The sequence below is a fragment of the Folsomia candida genome, unplaced genomic scaffold, assembly GCF_002217175.1.
Source record: "Folsomia candida strain VU population unplaced genomic scaffold, ASM221717v1 Fcan01_Sc004, whole genome shotgun sequence".
Classification (NCBI taxonomy): Eukaryota; Metazoa; Arthropoda; class Collembola; order Entomobryomorpha; family Isotomidae; genus Folsomia; species Folsomia candida.
The window spans coordinates 12,510,838-12,536,674 of NW_019091196.1; the positions used below are offsets into that span (position 1 = coordinate 12,510,838).

A 25,837-nucleotide genomic window follows, 5' to 3' on the forward strand; every position below is an offset into this window, starting at 1 on the left:
AGTGTGCCCTCATATCATTGCATGCATGAATTAAAGCAATGGTAAATCCATCCATGCAATTAAACATTTGACATCAGCAAAAGTTGGACGCTGGTAAAAAGTTGATCAAGCCACTTGAGGAACGTGGCTGCATTTATGGCTGCATCATCCTCGCAGAACGTGATTTCAAGTTCAGAGTTCTAATTTTTACGTCATTTTCACTCACCACCCACTTGGCGAATTTTTGTAAATACCAACAAATTACAATTATCCATGCACTCGATCGTTACAATTCGATTGATTAATTGCTACATACCTAAATATAAATGTGTGCACTTTGATTTTCACATGGGTGCATTTTTAAAGGGTGCAAAGCTCTTAACACAATCGGACATTAAGTTTTTGTCCACTCGTCATCACAATAATACAACAAACTTTGAATCAGAGGAGCAAAGTGCAAAGTCCATTCGCATTCATCCTGTCTCATTGTATCCTCCGACCCGAATATGTAGGTTGTAAAACGTGAATCTATTCTGGTTGGTCAAGGAGTTGATCATGCCATAGCATGGTCAATGAGTTTACTGTTTTAGCATTTGTCCAGTCTTTCATTAAGGTGGGATGAGCTAAAAATGTGATGCACAAATGTGTAAGATGACCACGGGAAGATTGCCTAAAACAGTCGTCTCATCTTAATACTCATTCATCAATGTACAATTTTCTTAAATTACATTAAATTTGCACGAATATTTTACTCACTATTTATGTATGTATCTTTATGAGGGAAAATTTCGCATAGTATAATTCTAGTTTGCAACATTTATTTGCAAATGGCTTTATAAGTTAAAGACCACTCTGGTTCTCAGCCTGTACCACACTCAATACTTCATCGTGTATTTAGTGTGATCATGCAATGCAATTGTGTATGGAAAACATGGATGGGAAACAATGACCACGGTATGAAGCGTTACATAGCATGCAAAAGTTGAACTTGGTTGAAGTATCTACTTGGTTGATTGGATGGTATGGTCATGGTTGGTTACGTAAAATAAAATTCATGCATATGGTTGTGCCAACTTATTACACGAGCAAATCTAATGAACCGGCATTACTTCGAAGTTTGCAGTGGTACGGGAAGGAGTGTTTCGGTGTCGAGGGGTGCAAAGTAATTGGTGTGAGAAGATAGTAGAGAAATTTTGCCTGTTTCGGGTACTGAGATTGGTCACGGGATATTTTACAGGTTGGTATTTACATATCGTTTATTGGTCATTCGTGAATTTTGTAATTTATCAAAATTGCACCATAGTCGTATTTTTTAACAATGACAATTTTCAACCCTTGGCGAAATGCATACGGCGGTGAGAAAAGTGGTGATGGTTTACTGCAAAATGTCACATTTTTGTTAGGACTTGAATCCAATCTCCAGAATATGAAGGAAATTTTAAGATACATTTATTTAAGAAATGTGATATTTAGCAGATATCATGTATATAGTTTGGCTATAAAGTTACGCATGAAATTCGGTCATTGTCTTTGTGCGAAATTGCACCATACTTGTATTTTTTTAATGATGGCAATTATCAGCACCACACAATTTAACAATTCTTCGAAATTCTTATTAAGCCATGTAATATTATGTACTATAAACTATTACCTATTTTCATATACTTTTGATTATGCAAATGTACAGAGATCTTATATATCGAAATCGGAAAGTTAAATTAAGGAAGCATTTTTTGTATGAAATTATTCCCTTAATTTTTTCTGCATATAAATTATGCATACAAATTGTTGTTACAAGTTAACACGTTCCATTTACAACTACTTGAGTGAGACCACATTCTTCTTCACTTTAGCGTTTGTTATGTAATCAGACATCGAACGATTGACATTTTTTTTATTCGAGTTGTGAGATGATTGAAAATAGCAATTAATAGTTATTTAAGCGGTCATTGAATGAGCCTACGTGTTGATACGAGCTTTGACGTTTGACATTGTCCGAATCAGAAAGTACTTGACTTGGCACAAGTGTGTGTGGTGATGATCGGACCATGATGTCTCCCCGTCTCCTCTCCAATTTGTCTGGATTAGGTCAGAGTTCGGCAATCCACAAGTATCGCACCACCTCTTCGTGTCGCATGTTATTCTACGTAAAGAAAGTAAACAATTTAGGAAGTTAATGAATGAAATCTAGTGTGCGATTGACTCGAGCTTCTTCAGACTCAAAGACTTTATGTATGTAGGTGAATCCCATCATAATCGCTGTCGTACGATACTTGGAGGTTGGGCATTTTGTATGTTATCAACATAATTTTTCCCCAGTAGATGATAACCAAGTACCCATTATTTCTTTATTGCATTAAAACAATTTCATGAGAATTTCTGCTGCTGTTTATGAGGTTATCGTGCAGAATTTTTATGGATCCACAAGATTTGCATGAGTGGTACATCATTGCTATGTCACGTCAAGGAAAACCCAAAAATAGTGAAATAATCTCGGGTGGATGCACCAATTATATAATGGAAATGAAATTGTACCTCTTTCCCTGCACACTTAATTAGTTGATATGTACGTGTTTATATTTAACATATAATGATTCCAGACCTTGACACGACATGGCTCCCAACACAAAGTCTGAGGTTGCCGGACCAGGCGATGGTTATGATGAAAGTAGTGAAAGCCGTTCCGTAGTGAAGGAAATTCTTTACGAAGGTATGCATGCACGTATACAAATGTATGCATTTGCTTTACGTGGATATGTGCATATGTAGATATATAATATACAAGTATATGTTTTTGTATATATGCATTTATGCGTAAATTTTTTTGCAAAGGCAATTACTACGATGTCACAAACTTTATTAAAAGACATCCCGGAGGCTCCATTATCGAATACTATGTCGCACATGGTAAGTCAAAGAAGAGGTAAAATGGACAACCTTCATACATAAGATGCAAATATTATGTATTTTATTTGTATAATTTTTATAATAAACAGGTGAAGATGCAACCCACGCGATGCAACAGTTTCACCAACGTTCCTCCAAAAAGATTAGGTTGATGCTGCAGTCGTTTAAGAAGCGTCCAGCAACTGATAGACGCAGTATGATTATTACAACGACTTATTTCTGTATTTACATATAAAAAGTAAGGAAATTAATTACGGAATCATTTCTAATCGCAGTGATTCTTGGAGAGGAGAAGCTCAAACGACACCAAGCACTCACCGAAGACTTTAACAAACTGTACCTCGAGTTGGAAAAGGAGGGCATGTTCCGACCGTCCTATGTCCACAATATTTATCGCATTTCTGAAATTATCGCAATCGGATATGTCGGATATTTGCTCCTCTTTTCACAATCCTACTTGATCAAACTTCTTGGCTGCTTGCTACTCGGACTCGCACAAGGACGAAGTGGATGGGTTCAACAGTAAGCTATTACTAAAATGTGGTTATTTGCTAGTCGTAAAAGAATTTGTCAAATAATTTAGCATTTCTTTGCAGTGAAAGTGGACATCACTCACTTACCGGAAACCCAAAAGCGGATCGACTTATTCACGCAGTCATTTTTGGTTTGGGGCTCGGGCTTTCTTCAACTTGGTGGGCGAGAGGTTTGTACTTTTTGAAATTTATTTTGTGTTCATTGAAGTTCGAAATAATTACTGGCGAGAAGTTTTGGGAGAAAGATGTTAAAAATAAGTGCCTTATCTTTTTCAGGACATAATCGACATCACGCCATGCCCCAAAGGCTCAAACATGACGTTGATCTCGACACGATGCCATTAATTGCCTACAACGCAAGAGTGGTCAGCAAGAAGGAGAAAGGAAAATCCTTCCTTATTCAGAACCAGGTAGGCATAACTTTTACTTTTTAGTCGAATAATTTTACCAAACACCACGAATAAAACTTATGTACTTCATTCCAGATTTACTTATTTTTGACCCTGGACACCCTGTTGGGAACTCTTGCTTGGCAATTATACCTTCACCCCAAGTACGTTTTAAAGCATGGCTATTATCTGCAAGCAATATCCATCTTTGGGCATTACGTGCTTGCATATCAGTGCGGATTTCTTCCTTGGTTGATATCAACGTGGGCCTTGTCCGCCTATCTGTTCGGAAACTTTGCCCTGTCGCACACTTTTCTTCCAGTGACTGAAGGCAAGTGATATTCATCCTTCTGAATTTAAGGCAGCATTCTTATTTCAATATATTTTGGGTGCAGATGTCACTCATTGGGTCGAGTATTCACTCCTGCACACTGCAGATGTCGAACAGCGACCCTGGTGTAATTGGTGGATGGGATACTTAAATTATCAGGTCAGATCACGTGGTTACGCCTTCATTACGAATATTTAGAAAATTAATAATGTATTTAAAAAAAATCTAGATTGAGCATCACTTGTTCCCAACAATGCCACAATTTCGGCACCCTTTAATCAAGGACAGGGTTAAAGCACTGGCTGAAAAGCACAACATTAAATATTACGTGTATTCGTACAAAGAAGCAGTTTATCGGACCTTTAAAAATTTGTCAGATGTTTCAGAACAGCTTAAAGAAGCTTGAGAATGAGTATTCGAGACGTGTACTTATAAATCGGAAAGTAAAATACCATGAAGAAATTAATTGTTTGTTTTTTTAATAAAAAAATATTTAAGACGTAATTAATTAGTTTAAAACATTTATTATTATAATTGCATTTGCATACTAACGATTTTAGCTTATATAGATTATCTTTCTCTTAATGATTTTTGATGTAATTACTCATTTTTTAAATGAAGACCGAGATTTTGTTTCGATTTGTATGATTGTATTTATTTAATTTCAGTTCATTACTCATTGCCAATTAGTACATTTGATTTTCATATGGCTAAACTTCAGTACATGTAATAATTGTTAGTCAACAATTCATAAACACAAACTCGAATAACAACAGTGCGTTTTTGGGTTAATTCAACCCAAAAAATAAATTCCTATTAATATTTACAACATCAATATTATGTAATATTCCACCGAATTTCTCACTCGATTATTTTACGATGGATGTCAAGTCTTAATTATGGCTATAATTTCCTTGAATCAAAAAACTTCCGTCCTACCCTGAATTCAAACTAAAAGTATAATCTAATTGTAAATATATATGTGCATTTCAATTTACAGAGAGTACTTTGGGTTGACAGCTAGAGTTGTAATAGTCACATTATTACAGTAACACAATTCGTAATGTAATTATGTATAAGGACTCCAGTGGGTTAAAATCTAACTGGTTTGTATTCACATCATTTTTAAAGGTACTGATTACGTATTTGGAAAATTTGTAGTAGATAGAATTTCCCCTCAACCGATGGATTATCAATTAATATTAATGATAGGATGATCGATAAGTATTCGACATATTTACAAGTGAAATATACTGCGATTTTGAAAACAAAATTATTACGATTAACCTGTTACGAGCGAATTTCTTAAAATACTTTGAAGATGATTGCGATTTGCGATAAAACCGGTATACATGCGTTAAATGTCGTGCTATTGGGATCTTTTCTAAACTACACAAGGTATTCTAAATAAGTAAAATCACACCAAGATACATAATGAAATACATAACAATTATTAGAAGTCATAATTATTAAATCTTTTACCAACATAAAGCATGCGTAAACTGACTACCAAGACGAATCACAAATTTATAGAAAGCAGATTAAAGCTGGTGAAGTGAAAGACTATTGAATTTAGCACTCATCAACTTGAACATGATTTTTTAAATAACTAACTGAACATAATTATAATTATGGATTTTAAACGAAAAGTCGACCCTTAAATTGAACTGGACATTGTTGAATTGCGATTGTTTGAGCTTTGGATTTGTACCGGAGACTGCTTCCGTTCCACGTGAATCTCATCTCCGTCTTGCATGTTGTATGAATAAAGTTGCTTTTGGGGAAATCTGTAAATTTCATTAGAATTATTTTAGTCAAATCAAATTATGAATTAATTTTACATCGGTCCAAAAACTTACCGCATTTCTTCACGCCCAACTACTTCACGCATTTCTGCATCAATGTAAAACAGACGCATTTTTACCGCAGGAAAGCCAACTTCTTGTTCCAGACTTGTCTAAAAAATAAATCGAGGTTTTAAGCAAAAAAATAGTACTGTCTGCCTTGAAGTGGAGAAATTCTTACCTTTAACTCGTTTGTTGTCTGATACACGTTAATATGCCTCTCAAAAATGTTATCCGCATAGCAAACGCGGAGTTTGATACGTGTGGCCGGCTTAAATTTGACGTCCAAGAGTGGCTGTAATTCTCCATGAATTGCGACGAGCTCGTAATATCTGCAAGTAAATAAGTTAATGATAATTCCTATTGTCATGAAAAAAGTGTAACGATTATTTGTATCCATTATACCTCTCCGGTTTTTCTCCCTCTTCCTGAATATATTTCCGGATGAAGGCTCTTTCTGCATCTTCGCGTTCAGTATTGGAGATGGGGGCACCTCCATTCAATTTTCTCACATTTGGGAGAAGAGCAACCAACAATTGCCTTCGTTCGTGCGCTAAGAATACGAACATAAATTAATCAATGGCTTGGTTAAAAGGCATATTTTGACATTTTATGAAACACAACATACCGGTCATGTTGTCGAACAAAGGAATTCCTTGAAGTCTGAGATCTGCACATAAACACAAAACAAATCAACTCCAAAAAAGATCATAACAAAAAGATGGATCGTCTCACCAGTCAAGGTATTGAATTTTTTCAACCTCGCAATGTCAGTCATTTCTTTTATCGAGGTATTTGAAATGGTAAGACTTTGCAAATTTTCAAAGTTTTGATAAGCACTTTCTGGAATTGAGTCTATTTGACAGTCCGCAAGACCCAAGTGACGCAGTGATGGGAAGCATGATCCTACATAACAAGTAATCAACAGTTAAAAAATTAATTTCCTTTCATAAAAATGCATGTACACTCTCAACAACTGGGTGACAATACTACTACCGCTGTAGGTACTATGCAATTCTACCGTGTGGTAATACTCATAGCGACAAGTTGAGGACGAGGGTAACAAATTACCAGTGTCGGTGATATTTTATTACTACGAGCAGAACGTTGACATTGTGGATTTAGCAGTATTTAGCCTCTGAATATATACTACCCTTCAGTAATAAATTATTACCAAACCGGTAGAATTGCATAGTACTTCCCCAGGTAACAATCATATCCACAAATTATTGAGAATGTATGTATCTACACCACCAATTTGTACGTACCAAGTTTAGAAACTTCTCCCCAACAAGTGATCGGGTTCCCATCAAACATAAGCCTCCTCAAGTACGGGAATAAGCAACTGTCATCCTCATCACTGGACGACCCAGATCCTGAACTTCCATGCCCACTGTCAGTGCTGTCGACCCGATGTCGATGCGGTAGACCGACCTGGGCCGAGAGAAAGCGGTCAGCAGTAGCAGAAATCGGTGGGCTGCCACTGTTCGAGTCCTCCTCACCGGAAGTCATAATACTGGCGGAGATCTCAGCCTTTCGACCCTGAAACGACTTTTTCAGCTTCGAAATATCCACGCTGGAAAAGTTGTTGAGAGAAAGGTGGAATTCTTGGAGGGTGTTGGCATGTCGCAAAATGAACCATATCGCATCCCACGAAATGTTCGTTCCGATAAGGATGAGAATTGAGAGTCGGGGGAGGAGCGGGAACCGGAACGAGTTTTCGACACATGACGACATCAATGGTGAGCTGAGGTGGTTGAAGCTCAAGTTGAGGAAGGAGACGGAGGGTGAATATTGCAAAATTTTGGATATCTGCCAACAAAATTGAAACAAAAAACTGTTTCAGGCACGAGTTGAAATTATTTGTAGAAAAAAAGTTAACCCAAATACAGATTTAGATGGTATTAAGCGCATAAAAAATAGCAGGAAATGGTTTAAAAGAAAATTTTTGCTAATCTGTGCATCTTTGTTCACTTTATTCAACAAGTTTCGGAAGCAAGTCTGTAATCTTAAATGTTTTTCAAAAGTAAATCTTGTATGTCAAGCTTCTCTTCGAATCAGTCTTTTTTATGCCTGTCACTTAATCTCTCACAAGCAAAATACAACCAAGAAATTCACCATCTTCTTCCCAGATATCTAGAAATCCTGCGTTTCGCAATAATCTGATCTCGCGTGTGCGTGCGTGTGGTGTGTGAAATACGTGAAACCGTTCCACACTTCACATGATAAATAAATCCATGTTATTATTTTTGTTCTTCTGTGCCTACATTTATCTCTAAACTTTTTGGAACCATCAATCAAAATGAAATGGTAGCTTCTCCTTTCTCATCGTCATAAATGTAACCTCAAAATTGGTAAAATGTGACGAAACTTTGTGTTTCACTGACTGAATACTTTTTGAACTGTAAAGTAAAAATGTGACAGAAGATTACGCCATCGCAGTCAGTCGCACACCGTCTCAATTACTCGACGAGATTTCAACAATTTCAACAATTTCATTTCATCCCACTGACTGAAATCCAGTTCACTCACTTTTCAAGTCTAGTTAACTGCAATTTGCCAAGTAATTTAATGGTTTACCCTGTAATTTGACGCTATCAATGTACATTATTCATCGTACCAGTTCTCATCCTTTGTTCTGTTTCACATAAATAAGTATTATGACTACGTACGTATTTACATATGTGAATCTATGTCTAAGCATGCGTAAAGTGCGTATGGAGAGCTGTCGGATTCAAATTAAATCTGTAATTGGAGAGGAGATTTCCCTAAATCCACTTTCGTTAGTCCACTTTGCAGCGCAAATACGGTGGATGATTGCAAACTAGATGAGAAATAAATAAATACCCACCCAGCACAAAAGATTTCTAGATAATTTGATACTGGTTTTTTAAAGTAAAAATATTTGTTAATTATTAATCAATGGAGTGAAATACGAGTTGTATGTATGAAAACTATGCTAATGTCAGAAAGGACTTGTTAAGTCGTAAATTTTGTGTGATGATGTCTGTCAAACCCCAATTAGAGGGACAATAGAAATCTGTGATGAGATACGTAGTGCATATTTATTTACTTCGGCGTAACGCACTTTCTTGACAGGGTACATAAGTGATTGATCTTATCTTACGATTAGGCATGCAAAATTTTATGTGTAATTATTAGACTCTTGTATAATCCGTCTGTGACCATCACGCATAGAAGGATTTTAGAACGTATACATTGGTCATTGTAAGAAAATAACAAGTTTCGTTAACGCACTTTTCTATAATACTTTGTCACGTTTTTGAAAAAGTAATTGGGCAATTTTCAACTCGTGACGCCATGAAAAAGTTGAAGGACGCAAAATATCGTCAAAATAATTTCAAATGGGAAAATTTAAATTCAATTTAAGCAGTACTCACTTCACTCCATTGAGTCAACCGATTGTGGGCCAGGTCGATTTCAATCACTCCGGAGCAGTTTTTCTCCAGTGATTCCTCATCCCCGGCCGAATCCACGCCACAATCGTTCAATACCTGCGAGAAACGAATAAAATGAACGACTTCTTCAGTATTTGATTGGCTTTGCAGTGATGATTTTCATTTTACAGATATTTGACGCCTTGGATCAAGACATAATAAGTAAATAAGTAAATAATAACTTATTATTTACACTTTCGTCAACTGCGTATCTTCACAGAATTTATTCAGTGACACAAATAAACGTAATGCGAGTAAGTTAACCCAATTAAACTGGAATAAACGAAGGAATTCCACTTTTGTCAATATATACAAAACCATAAAACATTAATTTACTTTAAGATTATTTGTGTCTTGAGTACCATCCACATACGAAAATAATATACAAAAAGTATCGAAACTCCGTGCTGCCCTTTTGTCTCGTCATCCTCGTGTTTGCATTATACAATTCCACAATAAAGCCCTCTCTGCTATATAAGCAGATCATTTAATGACCAAACCAAAACCTTGCGTCGAACAAGAGAATAATTTTCGTCGTCGCACTAGTCACTCAGATTCATTCATGTACAAAAAAAACCTTATAAAACCTATTCATTTGTGCATTCACAAACCTCAAGTCGCACAATTTGCAGCACATAATCACACTTTTCATTTCATTCGGCAAGAAAAGTAAGTTTGCGAGATGCAGAATCTTTTGCAATCAAATTCTCTAGTGGCAAATTATCAATGCACGTGGCTTTTTATTATGTATTGTCCTAGTAAACCAGCCAGACAGTCAGTCAGTCAGTATAGTCAATAGTGGACCAAGAACAGAAAAAAATGGATGAAATAGAAAATAATGCTGGTAAATACTACTGCATTCTATCTGCATCATAAAAATCTAAGGACTTTGATGATGACGATGAGATGTTGCATTAGACTTGGGAATCGTCTAAATGGCCTTCCGAATATAAATAATGAATTCTATTGTCGAATCGCTAAGACTGTCACCGAGTAAAAAATATTATCAATCATTCCTCCCTCGATTCTCATCAACGTCATTTTTTACCCCTTAAAATTTAGAATTTGTAGGAAACAATGCATGATTGAACAAAGAGAGGTGATATCATATTTGATATTTAATACATATCAGTATTGATAAAGTCATCCGTGTGATGTGATATTCATTTAAGAAGCAAAATGGCTTTGGATATGTGATACTCTATTCATATAAACATGCATGTATTGTTTTTCTGCAACAATGCAGTTTTGCAACAATTGCGATTAAATTTGGCACAGTCTTTTAGATTAGATCAACTAAGTAAATCTAGAATGGGACTAAACAATGTGTACGAATTTACTTGGTGGGTTAGACAAAGAAATCGAGACGTAGGCTAACTAATCGACAATTACTTCCCATAAATTCGAGATCAAATTAATTAGCTGCATACTGTACACATCCTCCTCACTTCATTATTATTCAAGTTGCATGATATGCTTCACATGAATTAATTAAACGTGGTTAAAAATTAGCAAAAACTGTGATAAGACTAATACAACAAGATGTGCTACCTATTCATTCATTATTGACACGTGCCAATTAATTTACTATTTAACTTGCCATCCACTTAAATCAGTAAATAAAGTCTAAATTAACTTTGAGGATCTATTGATTTAATCATTGCAATAATTTGTGGGATGCATTTTTATCACGCAGTATTTATTATTATTATTATTATGGCGATGGCGGATGGGTGTTGACAATTTTTGTCAAGAACTCCCTAATTGAGGAACGACATCACATCATTTATTCGTAAATGTTGTATTACTGAACCCTTGGCACGTAGATACATATTTGTGCAGATGGATTAATTAGCACTCTTTAAAGCGTAGGTGTTTCTGCGTTGTATTCATATTTACATGTAATGTTTGGACTGTCAATTGTCAGATTATGGGATTTGGTTGATAATTTAAGCTACAAATATCACTATTTGGTTTGGACTGGACATGGACTGTATAGAAACTGCGTAAAATAATTATCCCCATGCTCCATGCAGTCAAGCAAAGCTTTAATGACTTTCCTAACTTTTTACGAAGGACAGGCCTAAAAAACATGCTTCGTTTGCCCATCAATTGTGTACTTTGTGATAAGTGTGTCAAGTAAAAATGAGTAAAAATAAGACATGAAACAGTTCCAGGTTCAGGCCCCACCCTTGACATCACCACACTTTCATATTCAAGACTAAGAATAGCAGTGTTATGCTACCGCATCGATTCAACTGATGACCTCGGTTTCATGTTTGCAGACTTTTTTTAAAAGAGTATCTCCGTATGTACATACAAATTTTGAGTTTAAACAGACTGCACGGTAAAAATTGTTTAAATTGTTAATGGATTTATGTATGTACATAAATTGGTCCAGAAATGTTTTTTTTTCTGCCACCACGTGGAAAGCACATGCATCATCATCATCCCATTTAACGTATACCAATCTGACCTAGTCTACAATTTTATGATGATGCTAAGCTAATCCAAACGAAAATGTAAACATTGACCAATTTTTATCTAATCTGACACTGACCAAGACCACGCCAAACATTCCCTTAAAAGTTAACAAGCTCATTAACACAATAATTATTAATCTACTATTCCTTTTACAAATATGCACAATGGACAACCGCATCTTTCCTCAATTTACCGAATGACTGTCCATTTAATTGCTACTTATCTTCCATTTTCTTTCGCAAAGGTGAAATGTAATATAATAAATATGCAAATAATTTGCCTGTCCTTCCAAATAAGATGGATTGTTTCGTCTGGTTCTCAAAAGTCGAGCTGGCTGATTAATGTACACGACAAGCATAGATAACATGGGAAATCTTGTTGTAAACCTAGCCAAGAAATGGTGGAACGTATCGTAAATGTACTTGACCGTGGCCTATAGCATAGATATTCTTTGTAAATACGTATGCATATATTTACCAACTGACAGACTGTGATAACTGGTAAGGAATATATGTAATAAGACACCCAACCAACATCATTAACCTTATTCATGCCTCCAATACGACAAAGGTACATGCTCACGAAAAGAATAGAACTACTACGCAGGTATCAAAGTCTGCATGCAATTAGCGTTACCAAGTTTAGCAAATCTCTATTTATTTCTATTTGACGAACTTCACTCACTGGAGAGATAATTGTTTATGCACATTTTTAGATGCCAGAGTCAAATGAGCAAAAAACTGTGGTAGGATTTTGCACATGTTAATCGTGGAGCTGCAAAACGGTTGCACAACCAAATAATTGAAACTTTTTGTTAACCATATTATATTAGCGTTGCCCTAATTGAAACCGTCGTGATATTGCATCTCTCGCCACGTGGTACCAATTAAAATTGGATTTATGTAGATAAACTGACATGTACATGGAAAATATGTGCATAAAACTCACCAGCAACCTCGGGATGGATTTCCGTGGTCCATATCTCGGAACGTAGATTCCTACAAGAGAAAAATACAAACGTTTAAGAAGACTGAAGTTAAGAGGACGAAATTTCATCATTTATGATCCACAACATTAGATTCAGTCGCCTTGATTTTACTCCCAATGGTTTCGTGGACTAATTAAGACCATCATTTTGGTCAGAAGCCACTTACACCGGGTGAAAGATAAGTAGATATTTGGATTAAGCAAATAAATAGCTCGACATTTAAAGTTGTGGCGTGGATAAGACTGCTTACTAACCTATCGGAGCTTCGCAATCACTCCCGTCCTGTCCGTACTTGGCCTCGATCGCATCTAGCAGAGAGGGCATCTTGCTAGATTATCTTGTGTATTTCTTGGCTCGGTGTTCCGTACTGTGTAAATAGGTTGATGTTCGTGTTACGGTGAGGCGACGGATCATTAAAGATGAAGTCGAAGCCGGAATTGTGTCAAGGATGATGTCTCCACAAATGAAACCGGAAAAGTGGCATTTAAACCACTTTCAAAAAAAAATCTTGCAATTGATCTGCTAAAACTTGGAGAAGGAATTATTTCTGGGAAGTCTCTCTTCTTCTCCGGTCCAGGTTCAGATTGGAAATGACTTTTATTTGTAAATAATGTGCAGAAACGAGAGAGAGACGCGTGGCTGGGCTTGGCGTGGCGTCTCCTGCAAACAAAGAGTTGGAGTTCCCGTTATCTTCTTAAGCGTTCTTTGAGTCCAGTCAGTAAGCCATCAACGAGGAAAATGAGAACAAATCTGCATTCTTGAAGTTCCCAGGATGAAGGTGACATTCAAATTTTTGAGAGATGCATAACTCCGTACCCTGTAAAAATATGGGTCATATAAATTTTCTCATAAGTATGTAGGTGTCTGATAACCCAAACTTTCACCAACTTTGCAAAATCGCAATTCATTTTACAAGATGAAACGATAAAAATTCAAGATGATATTTTTACGTGATTAACTCGACAAAGTTGTGGCTACTACAAAGGCGAAAGGAGATGCACTTCCTCCACACTCTAAATTTAACACCCACACCGTCATCATTTGTATAATATTATAAAAGAAAATGCACTATAAATTATACACGCGCGAGTCAAGCCACTTTTCTACGTTCGATGTCATACGTACGAACTGACTGACCTTTTTAAACCATTCTTTATTGTTCCTCCTCGCACCATCCACCAAACTCAATAACCGTTACTGTATGTGTATCGCACTTTGAAAGTGCATGCAAAATATTCCATAAGCATTCCACGCTATGTAATGCAATTTTTGGCAATAGCCTGATTTTTTTTTCAGTTCTACAATCAAACTGTGATATTAAGTTGAATATTTATACCTGAGGCATCATACCACAACCTTTTACTGATAAATGCATAATGCTTGGCATACACGACAAAACGACGCAAAACGTCCCACATAACGACAAATGTAGACCTGGCATTGTAATTTTCCTTAATTTTGTATTTAATATCCTGATCCACATCCTGATATATAGGGTGTAAAAAGTGCGGTGCCATACTGCATTATTAGTATTTATTTATTATTGTTGGCTGGCAGGACGGAGGGTAAATAAATAGTATAAACATGCCGACTCCCCCACAATGTTTGAGGTGCGCAATAATAATGGAAGGAGAAAAGATAACAGAATAAAGTGCGTGTTAAAATGAAATGTGGTAAATAAATGCACAAATCGGATGCTGTCTTACTTTTTTTGAGTAGTGTCGTGGTTTCAGATTGGGATCGGATGGATGGTTAAATATGGTTGACGACAGAACTACTTACCACATGAATGGTATGGAAAAGTTATTATCGACAGTATTCACTGAGCTTTAAAATATCTTCGTACAAGACATTTTAAAGCTCAATGTGGTGTAGTGTTCAACTTGTAAATATTTTGCCTTTGTAGGTTTTCGTATGAAATGGGTTTTCCTTTTCGGTTCGATTTATCGATACTTCGATTCCCCATAACACCAGGAAGAAATTACTCCTGGGAACCTGACAATTTGTGAGTAATTTCCAATACTCAACTTGTGTTATGTACGATGATATGCATACAATTACGAAATTCGGAAGCGAATTGTTCGGTATCGGCTCACCTAATTGATGTAAAACACTCCAAGTTGTCAACCCCGAGAGAATAATGCGTCTTGCGTTTGTTTGTATTGTAAATTACAATTTGTAATAAATCGTTGAACAACTTGGGCATAATGCGCCACGAGGCTGCCACTGCAGTGTGAAAACCACTAATTGACGCTATTTTTCCTACATCAACGCAAAAATAATTTCCCGAATGGACTATGACAACTCTACTGCATACATATTTCCACACTTGTAATGATTTATTGTAATCTACGTCACTTTTGTAAAATGCGACTTTGCTCATGTTTTACAATTGTCGTAATAATGCAAATTTTACTATCATTCTTGATGCAATTGTTGAACCACAAACCAAAATTTATTATCATAACCAGAAGGAAAGAGACAGTCTGAAACAATAAAATGATAAAGTGACAAAACTTAACACTTTTAAATGTGCATTACACAAGCCCAGGAGGAGGCTGGATGAGGACACGAAAATAATAAGAATAAGCTTGAAAAATCTTATTCATAATTTTATTTTGAACTTATTGCATTAATTTTCCCATTCATCGTGCCGATGATGATAACATTGCTCCACGTGCAGTCTCAGGCTGAGACTCTCCGCGTCTCTGTCCGTGTAGCTCGTCCTCATTCAGTGCACAAGGCAAAGAAGTGTTAAAACTCGCAAAAATATATAAAGTGAGACATGCATGTCATGGCTAAAACTCAGCCAGTGATAAAGGTATCACTGAAAATGTATACATTCTGCAAAAATACATGTGCGAATACAAAAAGGATGATTAATGAATGAAGGGAATTATGCAATTTAATTTTAATTAGTGTGAAAATTATCTGTAACTGCGTTGCAATTAATATGCGAGACATGTGTAAAGTATGAAAAATTCTATCGATTATACACGAAAAAACAGGGTCTTGGGTTTATAAAGATAATATTTTTTCTTACTTTTCTTTTTAGTGGAGATATTTTTTTAGCTCAATCCCTCAGAAAATTTCAACTTGGCCAATCTCCAATATTGAGAACTCTTTTCACACATTTTCATTCAATTCGAATGAAATATTTAACTCGTTGACAATTTCCTGTGCAGAAATCACTCAATTTTTTACACCGTCACATCCAATAAAATTGCACGATTAATGTGGTGACACAAATAAATAGTGTGTACTTTAATCTCGCTATGCTTAAATCGATTTTAAAGCTCTTTGTTAACTCGACTCGAGTATTGATTTTTTAATACTTTATTCTTCCTTTTCATGTCGTATCATAAATTAAAATTATGTCGACATTGACTTTTTTGCATGCGCAGCAGATGCAGAAAAACTACGACTCTTTCTTTCTTCAGTCTTATTGTGGCGACCTTCAACTTGCGTTTTGCAAGAAGATCAGATCACGCTTTCGTAAAAGATTTTTGAAAACAATTGATTTTTTAAAATAAAAATGCACAAAATAAGGCCGAGCAGTTCCGTTTAAAAGCTGCTAAATTGCAAGTAGTGAGCACACGCAAATGGCAAAATGATAACTAAAACTGGATAGATACACACTAAAACGAGTTGGTTGGATTGACTCGGGCTTAAAAAGTGTGTAACTTTAGGTACACCGTGTTTGTAAACAGTTCTATAGAGTCGCATGTGCTGTGTGAACAGCACAAAATGTTGTAATGCAATACGGCCAGATTCTCATCTGTTCTGTTTGAAGCTGGCAAATAGGTTTTGCTGTTTCACGCAACGCAAGCAAAACTGCGAGCCTTTCTTTGTGCATGCATCGAGCAATGGTAAAAATGTAAGTAAAGGGTTGAGGTGGATGGATGGCTGTAATGAAAACGAAGAATGCAAAAAATAAAAAGCACTGAATACACTTTGGACTCTGCAGTTTAGTTCTTTTTACTATTTAGTTGCTGGGCTGGGTTGGATGGATGGGTATAATATTTAGTTGAGCAAGTATAGTTTTGCATGGGTGATCTTGAGCTTGAGTTTTACATACTTACACAGATAGTTAATGATATGCCGCGTTTTCTGCATAGCAGCAACATAGGACACTTATGAACTGTAGGATTAATGGGGATGGAACAGGATTTAATGTTTAGCACTTATTATTATGCTAGAAGTTTTTCTTGAGTGTGTATGTAACTTGGATATTTTGAGGTCTCGAACTTTTTTAGAGTGTGGTTTGGTTTAAACATTTTTTGGGGTTTGGTTTTGACTGATAAGTAGTGAGCTTTGTCTTGTTTTTATGGTATGTCATTGTTACAGAATTAGTTATGATGAGAGGTTGCATTAAAGCATTGCATGCAAAACTTTATGAGACGAAGTTTTAATGGTTCAATAGCAAATCGTACGAAATTTGTGGTTTTATCTGTGTTGAAGTTACCAATGTCAGGATAGTGATTGATATTTAGTCGTATTTATAAAGTGGGGAATTTTTTAAAAATTATAAAAATGACAAATCTACGATGAGAAAATACAGTCTATGTACATAAGTAAATGCCATCATGGTTCATCTAACTTCATGAGTGTGTGGTATTGTACAAGGCCTTTTAAACCTCAACCAGATTATGCAGGCTACAGGATTATGTTTTACTCATGATGAAACTTTTTAGTTTGGCCTTATGTTTGTTATTTCACGGAGGATTTTTTAAGCACCAGGCTCAATTTCAATTCCGGCTGATATAGATTTCTTAATAAATCCTGTGAGAAAAATATTCCTAGTGTAAATACATACACTTTTTTTTTGTGTTCGTGAACGATAATTCATAGAATATCATATTAATTTAGTAAGTAAGACAAGTTGTAAGTAAAGTGTTTCCTAAAAATAATTACAGATCAATAGATAAGCTTTACGTTTAAAATGCATGAAAATATTTTGCATGCAAAATAAGTTTTGGGAGACGTGCTAGTAGACATGTAAAATAGATTCGATAAAGTTGTACTTCATCGGACAAGGTTAACTATTTTTTTGCACTGCGGAGTTTTATACGTATGACAATAGTATTGGTCAAACATTCGGTGTGGCATAACTAACAGGAGGAACAGACACATATTGTTCATCGTTATTAGAAGTGTACAGTTGAAAATCACTGGACAAATTGTTCTACGTTGGTTTTTTTGCTGGATAATTTTATACATAATTGCATGTAAGCTACATACATAGATAATTACATATTTTCAAATATAATCGTGACTGCATGGATTTCATGGCTGTGCAATTTATTGGAATTCGTGCAAATATTTACAACAATGCTTTGTTACAGCAACAGAAAATACTGGATTACGTTTCTGAGATCGATAATTTGCTGAGATTTATGTACTTCTACGAAGTTAGACTTTTGTAATATTTGAGGACGTGAATCGAAAAACAACTTGTAAACAAATTTAAATTAATTTAAATTTTTTTTTTGAAAATTGTATTATTTATTATTAACATAAACATTGATAAACTATGAAATACACTTAGTTGGCTTGGGGAGTAGAGGAAAAACCCGATGTTGGTGGGTTGGGAAAACCTTTACTTGATCCGGATAGGCGTCCGAGATCACCATTCGGCCCCTTACATGATTTTTGTAAATAAAACGACCTATCATTTAAAATATAAAATAATTCTTCTAATCCTCGTTGACTGGGGACAGCTCCCATGATTGATGCCGCATTCCCGCGTTGAACTGCCAAACTAATCCGTTGAATGAGAAAAGTTGTCGACATTGGTCCAGTGACATCCTTCATCCTCCTCCCAACATCTTGGATGAACTTCAACCCTTCCGTCCCCCATACTCCTGATGTCTCGATAGCCACCGGAACAAAGATATAGTTTGTTTTAAGTTCAGAGTACAGTTTGTGTTTTTTGGTCTCGGCTAGTTTTGCTGCTGTGCCAGCATGTCTAAGTGTGTGAGAGAGATAAGAGGGGGCAAAAGTGTCTGTACATGTAAAGTCCCATATTAGTGAGCGTCCCTGTTTGTAAGGTATTAGTGTTAGACCATCCGGTCTTTTTCCATCTGTCCTACAACACCCTAATGGTTCCCTAATGCTTGGTATGTCTGCAGAAATTAAGGCTCTCTTTATAATGTCATTGGCTTGCGTATGTCTAGAGTGCCTGCCAGCACTTTTTTTACATGAAAGACCATGTAAGCCTAGTTCATCTACTTGTGCGCCGCAAACACATCTATGAGGGAAACATAAATTTAACCCTAACCTCAAACCTATTGCAATCCTGAAGGAATTATCGTCTAAAAGTGTGCCTAAATTCCTCGATGGTAAAGCTTGCAACCATGCACCTGATTCTTTTGACCTTGATGCCAAAATCCTAGCAGTATTTATTGGGGTGGTGGATGATTCCAGGATACGTGAAGATACGTAATTGAAAATTGGACTTTCCCAGGATGATTGAAAAGAAGTAATTGTACTGCGAGGTAGTTCTTCACAACTAATTGACTTCCACAAGTCCTGCGCCTCGGTCACAAGTGAATCGGACAAAGCAGTGACATACGAGGGCAAAATTAAAGAAACCAAGTCAGTGGTGGCAAATGAAGATGCAAGGAAACATGGAGTTGCTAATGTTTTAGATTGTCTAATTCCTAAACCACCTAATTTAATTGGTAATGCAATTTCTTCTAAAGACTGAGATAAGTATTTTTATCTAAGGATTCCAAAATAGATAAATTATTTCTAATTTTGTTGTTAAGACTTTGACCATTCTTTATATTTGCCCTTGAATCACATTGTAATGTTACATATGGAAAAGTCAAAAGAAGGTGCCATGCCTCTGGTGTGTTTTCAGTTATGCATTTATCTATGGCTGACTTGATTGATTGTGCTACCGGAATTCTACAGGCCTTGGGGCATTGTTTGAGAGTTGGACAATTTTGCCTAAGAGAGGAAATAGTAGATTTGAAATCAAAAACAGTTTCTGGAACTTGTTCTGATTTTAACTGGATCCCTACGTAATGATATTTCGAAGCGCCATGAAATTCTGTCCTAAGTCTTTTGGTCCTAATGTTTGAAAATGAATTTTTTATCAATTTCCCAATTTCTGCATCGTTTAAGGGTTTGAAAATGCCTAACGAGTCCTGTCTATACGCTTCATGTAACAGATTTTTCTCAATTATACCTCCTGGGACTATATTGTTATTTAGCCACTCTAATGTGAGAGATGTACATGTTGCCTTGCTAGATATAAAATTTGAAAGTGGTGTACTTAATGTAGAAATTGGTTGTGATGCACGTGGATTTGTACAGGGGCTTGACTGTGTAATTTGACTATGTGTGCCTAGAGTAGACTGATTTGCAGGCGACGGTGTGTTTGAGTTTACTTGGGGGCCTATTTGTGTATGTATTTGGGGACAGTTTGCGCAGAACCAGTCATCTTCAGGAATGGCCTGCAAAAGAAGACAAGAGGTGTGATACCACAAAAGACATGCAGAACATTCTATCCACTCATCTGTTGCTGAAGATGATGGTCCTGGGCAGCCCGACACCGGACAGAAAAGGTCATCGGAAACGGGATTTAAACCCTCGGTGGTATGGGGGAGCGGTCGGGAGGATGTGGGAGGAGGACATTTTCTTGGTCCTGTCCTCTTCTTTTGCTTATTCCTCTTCTTTCTTGGTCCTGGATGTGGTCTTAGTGAGGATGATGATGGCGGCGGCAGCGGGGACGATGACGGCGGCAGCGGGGACGATGACGGCGGCAGCGGGGACGATGACAGCGGCAGCGGGGGTGATGACGATGATGGCGGGAGGGGAGGAAGTAGCGTCAAGTTTACATATTTCCATATATCTAGTGACTTGAAGAGCGGCATCGTGGTCTGACGACTTGTATCCAACAATACTGGCAACTGTGATGATAACGCCAATGAAGCATAAAATTGATTTGTATAAGTTGAAAATCAATTTTTCGCCAAAACGGTAAATCCACCAACTAAAAGTTGCATGGCGAAAATGTTAATTTTAATTAATTTAAATTAGTATAGTCATGCAATTTGCACCATGGATATCAAAAAAGGTACAGAAATTTGTAATATTCAATATTAAAAAAACTCATTTTTCATTATTTTTTGCACTTTATCGCTTATCGCTTATCAAACTTAAAATGGCCGTAAATCAAACTCTGATAATCTCCATATCCGAGAAAAAAGTTATCAATATTAACCAGAACAGAAAACGTCAATTTCGTCCAGAGACTTGGAAAGATAATGTAGCAAAACGTCGCCGTAATCGAGGTGAACCTTACGTGTCTCGCAATAACATTCCCAGGGCTGGCAAAAATGCGCCGACAATGGTATGAACTCAAGTGTTGTTTAAAGTGACATATTAATAATAAGTGCACTGTTCAGGTTAAAGTTTGCTCTGCTCGATGCCCACATAATGGTTGCGTCCTTCTCACCCTGCCAGAAAAATTGCAGCTATTCCAAGAGTATTATAATATGGGGACTTACGAATTGCAGAGAACCTATCTCTTAGGTTTGATGGATAACCTAGGCCACAACGGGAATGGGAACATATTCGAGTGAGCATGCATATAAACTGCACAATTTCATAACGAAAGACAATAATGTAACTGTTACACAGGTATCACATAAAGATTGGTGGAATACGGCGAACGGTTTGCAAGAGGACGTGGCAAGATACTTTCCAAATTTCAGAGGCAGTTGTAAAATCAATGCAGGAAAAATGTGAGCGTGGTCACAACAGTGGGGGACGCCATACAAACCACACAGTTAATCCAGCCGCCCTTAATGTCGCAATTATGGCGCACATTAACACATACCCAAGATATGAGCATCACTATTGCACTGCAAAGCTTGGACAATTCTACTTGTCGCCGGACCTAACTTTGGATGCTATGTTTGCCGATTTTGTTATCAAGCATCCTATGATTGCCGACGCCCACAGAAAGGAACAAGTCTATAGAAGATGTTTTCGGGATAGTAACTTGACCATTGGACACACGTACACTGATACTTGCCGAAAATGTGACATTCTTGATGTGGAACTTAAAATAGCTCGGAGAAATAATAACGTGCGTCAGATTGATGTGGCGGTGGACGCAAGGCGTGTACATCTCGATTTCGCTGCTATTGCCAGAAATCAGCTTATTCAGGACGAATTGCGAAGCCAGAATGACCCTGAATTTGTCATGATATGTGGTGATATGCAGAAGTTTTCTATAAGCGACAGTTAAGCACATACAACTACTGCTTGTATCTTGGAAGAACAGGTCATGGAACAATGGCAGTTTGGAACGAATCTGTGGGAAATCGGGGAGTTGATGAGGTTTGTTCTACTGGAGTATATAGCCACAAATTTTATTCGGCTGCAGCCTGGTCAGGAAAGGACACTTATCTTCTGGTGTGACCGATGTCGTGGCCAAACAAACAATTACCAGATACTATGTTTTTTCAAATTTCTCATTCAAGAAGGATATTTCACTGCGGCTGAACAGAAACTCGCTCCCACGGGCCACTCGTACATGCCAGCAGACCGGTTATTTGGCTTGATAGAGCAGAAAAAGAAGAACGCTTCCGTTATGGTCCCAGACGAATGGATTAATATTATCCGTTCAACCTGTCCATTTAATATACAACGAATGACACAAATGAACATTTACAATTTCAAGGGGATGGAGGAGTTTATTCCAAGGCCAGCCAGTTTAAAAATCAGTGAAAGTTGCTGGTTTCGGGTGACAGCAGCAAGTCCTTCATTGATTCTTACAAGAGAACATTTCGCCCCTGGATTTTGGACGGAGCACATAATAAGACAACCTCATATCAGTGGACCAATTGGTCGTCGCCCGCATTGGAACGGTCAATGTTTAGCTCCCTTTGTTCTTGTAGTTAAATACAATCATCCTATTCCTATTTCAAGAGAAAAACATGACGACCTCATGTCTATGCTCCCATTACTTATGCCAGAGTATCGCCAATTTTACAGGAATTTGCCTCGCGCATGAGGAAGTTCAAGTATTTATATTTTTTAAGCTTGTCCTTGCGTTACATACATCATTTCCACCTGTTACCTCGTAAATGTATGATTATTTAAAAAGATGCGAGTAAACTTTAAACCATGTTAAAGAAAAGTTATAATAATTTAGAGTTTCTGTACCGTATTTGATATCCATGGTGCAAATTGCATGACTACACTAAATTTAAATTTGTTTACAAGTTGTTTTTCGATTCACGTCCTCATTTATAGATTTCATATCAAAATTCCAAATTAATAGTGACCTTTACTTTAAATAATAATTAATAATAATTAGAATTTCCAAAATTGACGGGCCGAATACAATGTAAGTGATATGTTTTTGGTACCGAAATAGCACTTCTAAGGTGAAATCACATAATGCAGATAGTCGAACTTCCTCGGTATTTGGTTAATTTTCCCAAGAGGTAGAATACCTTAATTGAAGTGGAATTCGGGCTCTGTTTTCTCAGGAGTATTTACATCCAATAACTTTTACCGATCAATACATTATCATTACTACTTATCAAGCGAGAAGCGAATATTTCCTCGAGTTTTCTCTCCTGCCAATTAATTAAGCATGACTCCTGCACTTTATGGCTTGGGAATGCGGTGGACGTATTATTATCTCTTTATCTTGCCGTCCAGGTATCACTGACTATGTACACAAAAGAACATTCGTGATTATGTACACAAATCATTTGATTTATGACGATGATTGATAATACTCTCAGCTGAATTCACTTTACAAAATACATAGAATCACCCTCGTCACACTATAATTAAGCTTATGTAATTATATTGCAGGGGTATATGTAATTACTAAATAATTCATCTCATGGTTGACATTTCGTTTTCTAGACGAATTGTATATACCACTCCACTGCACACTCTTTCTCTAAATGTTGTCTGGCGTTGGACATCAATTAAGAAGGATGGCGAGTTCTGTGAGTAGCGATGCCCGGTTTATTTTTCGACAGGTATTTTTTTACAAAAGTTAAATAGTTTGAAGTACCATTTTTTACAGCATTTTTTATATTGTTTTGCAGTGGTTCGACAGGGAAAGCTGCACTTACACGTACCTCTTGGGCGATGCTGATACAAAGGTAACAGTATTTCGAATGGCAATTAACTAACCACCGTTTAGCCAAATTTGTTCAAAGGATCTGAACGTGTTCAAGCTGACTTATATTTTTTCGTTCTAAGGAAGCGTTGATAATTGACCCAGTGATTCAGTTGGCTGAAAGGGACGCTCAACAAGTTCAAGACATGGGACTGAATTTGAAATATGTCATGAATACGCACGTCCACGCTGACCATATCACGGGGACCGGCCTACTAAAGAAATTGTTGGCTTGTACCAATGTGAAAAGTGTGATTTCGAAAGAGTCTGGAGCAGAGGCGGATGTCTACGTGTCGGGTGGGGATGAAATCACGTTTGGGGACATGGTAGTTGAAGTGGGTTTTTTAAAAATAATAAACTATAATGATTGAAATATTGTATGATATTGCATTGGTTTATATGTATTTATCTATAAATTTCAGGTGAGAAGTACTCCAGGACACACAAACGGTTGCATCAGCTATGTATTTCATGCGGGGAGAAGGGTATTTACGGGCGACGCGCTGCTTATTCGGTACAATAAAATTTTATAATCACTTAAGGTGAAGGTCTCCCAGCATATGTCCTTCGATTCGGTTACAAAAATTAATATGAAATGTGTAAAAGACACAAGCGTCCAATGCTTAGGTTTGGCAGATATATTTGCATCTGAAGAGTAGAAAACACGCAGTGGAAGGTGTAAAATTTGTCAAGTTCTAGGTGCACCTTGGATGCAAATATTTCCGCCAAACCTTGCCAGGTAGTGCCTTTTGCAAATGGCATGTTAATTAAATTTGTCACTATTCACACTAATTTGGTCAAAATTGGAGCGCATATGCTGGGAGACCTCCTTTGTTAACTCCACATAAGCCATGTACTAATTTGACTGTGTATTTCGCAGTGGGTGTGGCAGAACTGATTTTCAGGAAGGGAATTCTGAAACTTTGTATAACTCGGTAAACTCGCAAATTTTTAGTTTGCCAGACGATTACTTTGTCTACCCAGCTCATGACTATAAAGGTACCAAAAACAATTACATGAAAATGTTTCACTTTAGTTATGTATTAGTATGAACTAATAAACTATAATATTCCATGCAGGTCTTACTGTCTCGACAGTTGGAGAGGAGAAGAAATACAATCCACGTCTTAGCAAACCTTTGGATGAGTTCAAAACGATAATGTCAAATTTGAATCTGGATTATCCAAAGCAAATCGATGTCGCACTCCCAGCCAATCGAGTTTGTGGATTATACAATCTTCCAGCCGCTTTAACGGAAAAATATGGCGACAAACTTGTTGCAAAATAAAACCAATCTCGCTCACAACATTTTGTCACTTGTCATTGTCACTTGAAGCCTATGTATCAACATCCGCGAAACATTTAGAAAAATTGTATATTCAACAACTATTTACTCAAAATTCTTGTACCTCCAAAACTATCTGTGTTATTTCGTACATTGCAATAAACTATCTACACTATTTCGGTTTGGCTGGATTGTTCCCAATATTATTTATCACCTCATAAAAGAATGAAATTTTAGTAACACAAAAACATAAATAGAGAAAATACGAAGTACGCTTGGCTTGGGGAGTAGAGGAAAAATCCGATGTTAGTGGATTGAGAAAACCTCTAGGCGTCCGAGGTCACCACACGGCCCTCTCTTACACTACTTAGCATTTTATTCTATGGGGGCACCGCGGCATAGAAACGGTGCCAATTTCATTCAACGACATTTCTGGTTCAAAAGACTCTAATATCACGATTCCTTGACCTTAAGT

General features: G+C 36.7%; 3 protein-coding genes across 9 annotated transcripts; 2 read left to right on the forward strand and 1 right to left on the reverse strand.

Annotated features, from left to right (window-relative positions):
• Window positions 1-1,059: 1,059 nt before the first annotated feature.
• Window positions 1,060-4,778, forward strand: LOC110848266 (acyl-lipid (8-3)-desaturase). The gene is made up of 10 exons (XM_022095440.2): window positions 1,060-1,216; window positions 2,580-2,689; window positions 2,812-2,886; window positions 2,976-3,080; window positions 3,162-3,408; window positions 3,483-3,589; window positions 3,696-3,829; window positions 3,905-4,139; window positions 4,204-4,298; window positions 4,369-4,778. The coding sequence occupies exons 2-10, from the start codon at window positions 2,593-2,595 to the stop codon at window positions 4,543-4,545; spliced, it is 1,272 nt and encodes a 423-aa protein (XP_021951132.1). The 5' UTR covers window positions 1,060-1,216; window positions 2,580-2,592; the 3' UTR covers window positions 4,546-4,778.
• On the reverse strand, window positions 4,768-16,776 carry LOC110848265 (tubulin-specific chaperone cofactor E-like protein). Of its 2 annotated transcripts, none has more exons than XM_022095438.2 (11): window positions 15,957-16,776; window positions 13,168-13,730; window positions 12,874-12,923; window positions 9,385-9,498; window positions 7,252-7,795; window positions 6,719-6,889; window positions 6,612-6,653; window positions 6,389-6,536; window positions 6,165-6,315; window positions 5,999-6,096; window positions 4,768-5,926 (listed from the first exon to the last, which is right to left on the reverse strand). In XM_022095438.2, exons 2-11 carry the CDS (start codon window positions 13,235-13,237, stop codon window positions 5,797-5,799), a joined length of 1,518 nt encoding a protein of 505 aa, XP_021951130.1. In that variant the 5' UTR covers window positions 13,238-13,730; window positions 15,957-16,776; the 3' UTR covers window positions 4,768-5,796. The 2 variants fall into 2 exon arrangements, with proteins under 2 accessions (XP_021951130.1, XP_021951131.1); XM_022095439.2 differs by lacking the exon at window positions 15,957-16,776 and adding an exon at window positions 13,864-14,004.
• An 848-nt stretch (window positions 16,777-17,624) lies between these two features.
• On the forward strand, window positions 17,625-25,537 carry LOC110848557 (persulfide dioxygenase ETHE1 homolog, mitochondrial). 6 transcript variants are annotated; one of them, XM_022095804.2, is made up of 7 exons: window positions 17,625-17,797; window positions 23,816-23,934; window positions 24,004-24,060; window positions 24,161-24,412; window positions 24,500-24,591; window positions 24,958-25,076; window positions 25,157-25,537. In XM_022095804.2, exons 2-7 carry the CDS (start codon window positions 23,857-23,859, stop codon window positions 25,363-25,365), a joined length of 807 nt encoding a protein of 268 aa, XP_021951496.1. In that variant the 5' UTR covers window positions 17,625-17,797; window positions 23,816-23,856; the 3' UTR covers window positions 25,366-25,537. The 6 variants fall into 6 exon arrangements, with proteins under 6 accessions (XP_021951496.1, XP_035706577.1, XP_021951497.1 ...); XM_035850684.1 differs by having other exon boundaries at window positions 17,625-17,781; XM_022095805.2 differs by lacking the exon at window positions 17,625-17,797 and adding an exon at window positions 17,839-18,141.
• Window positions 25,538-25,837: the final 300 nt, after the last annotated feature.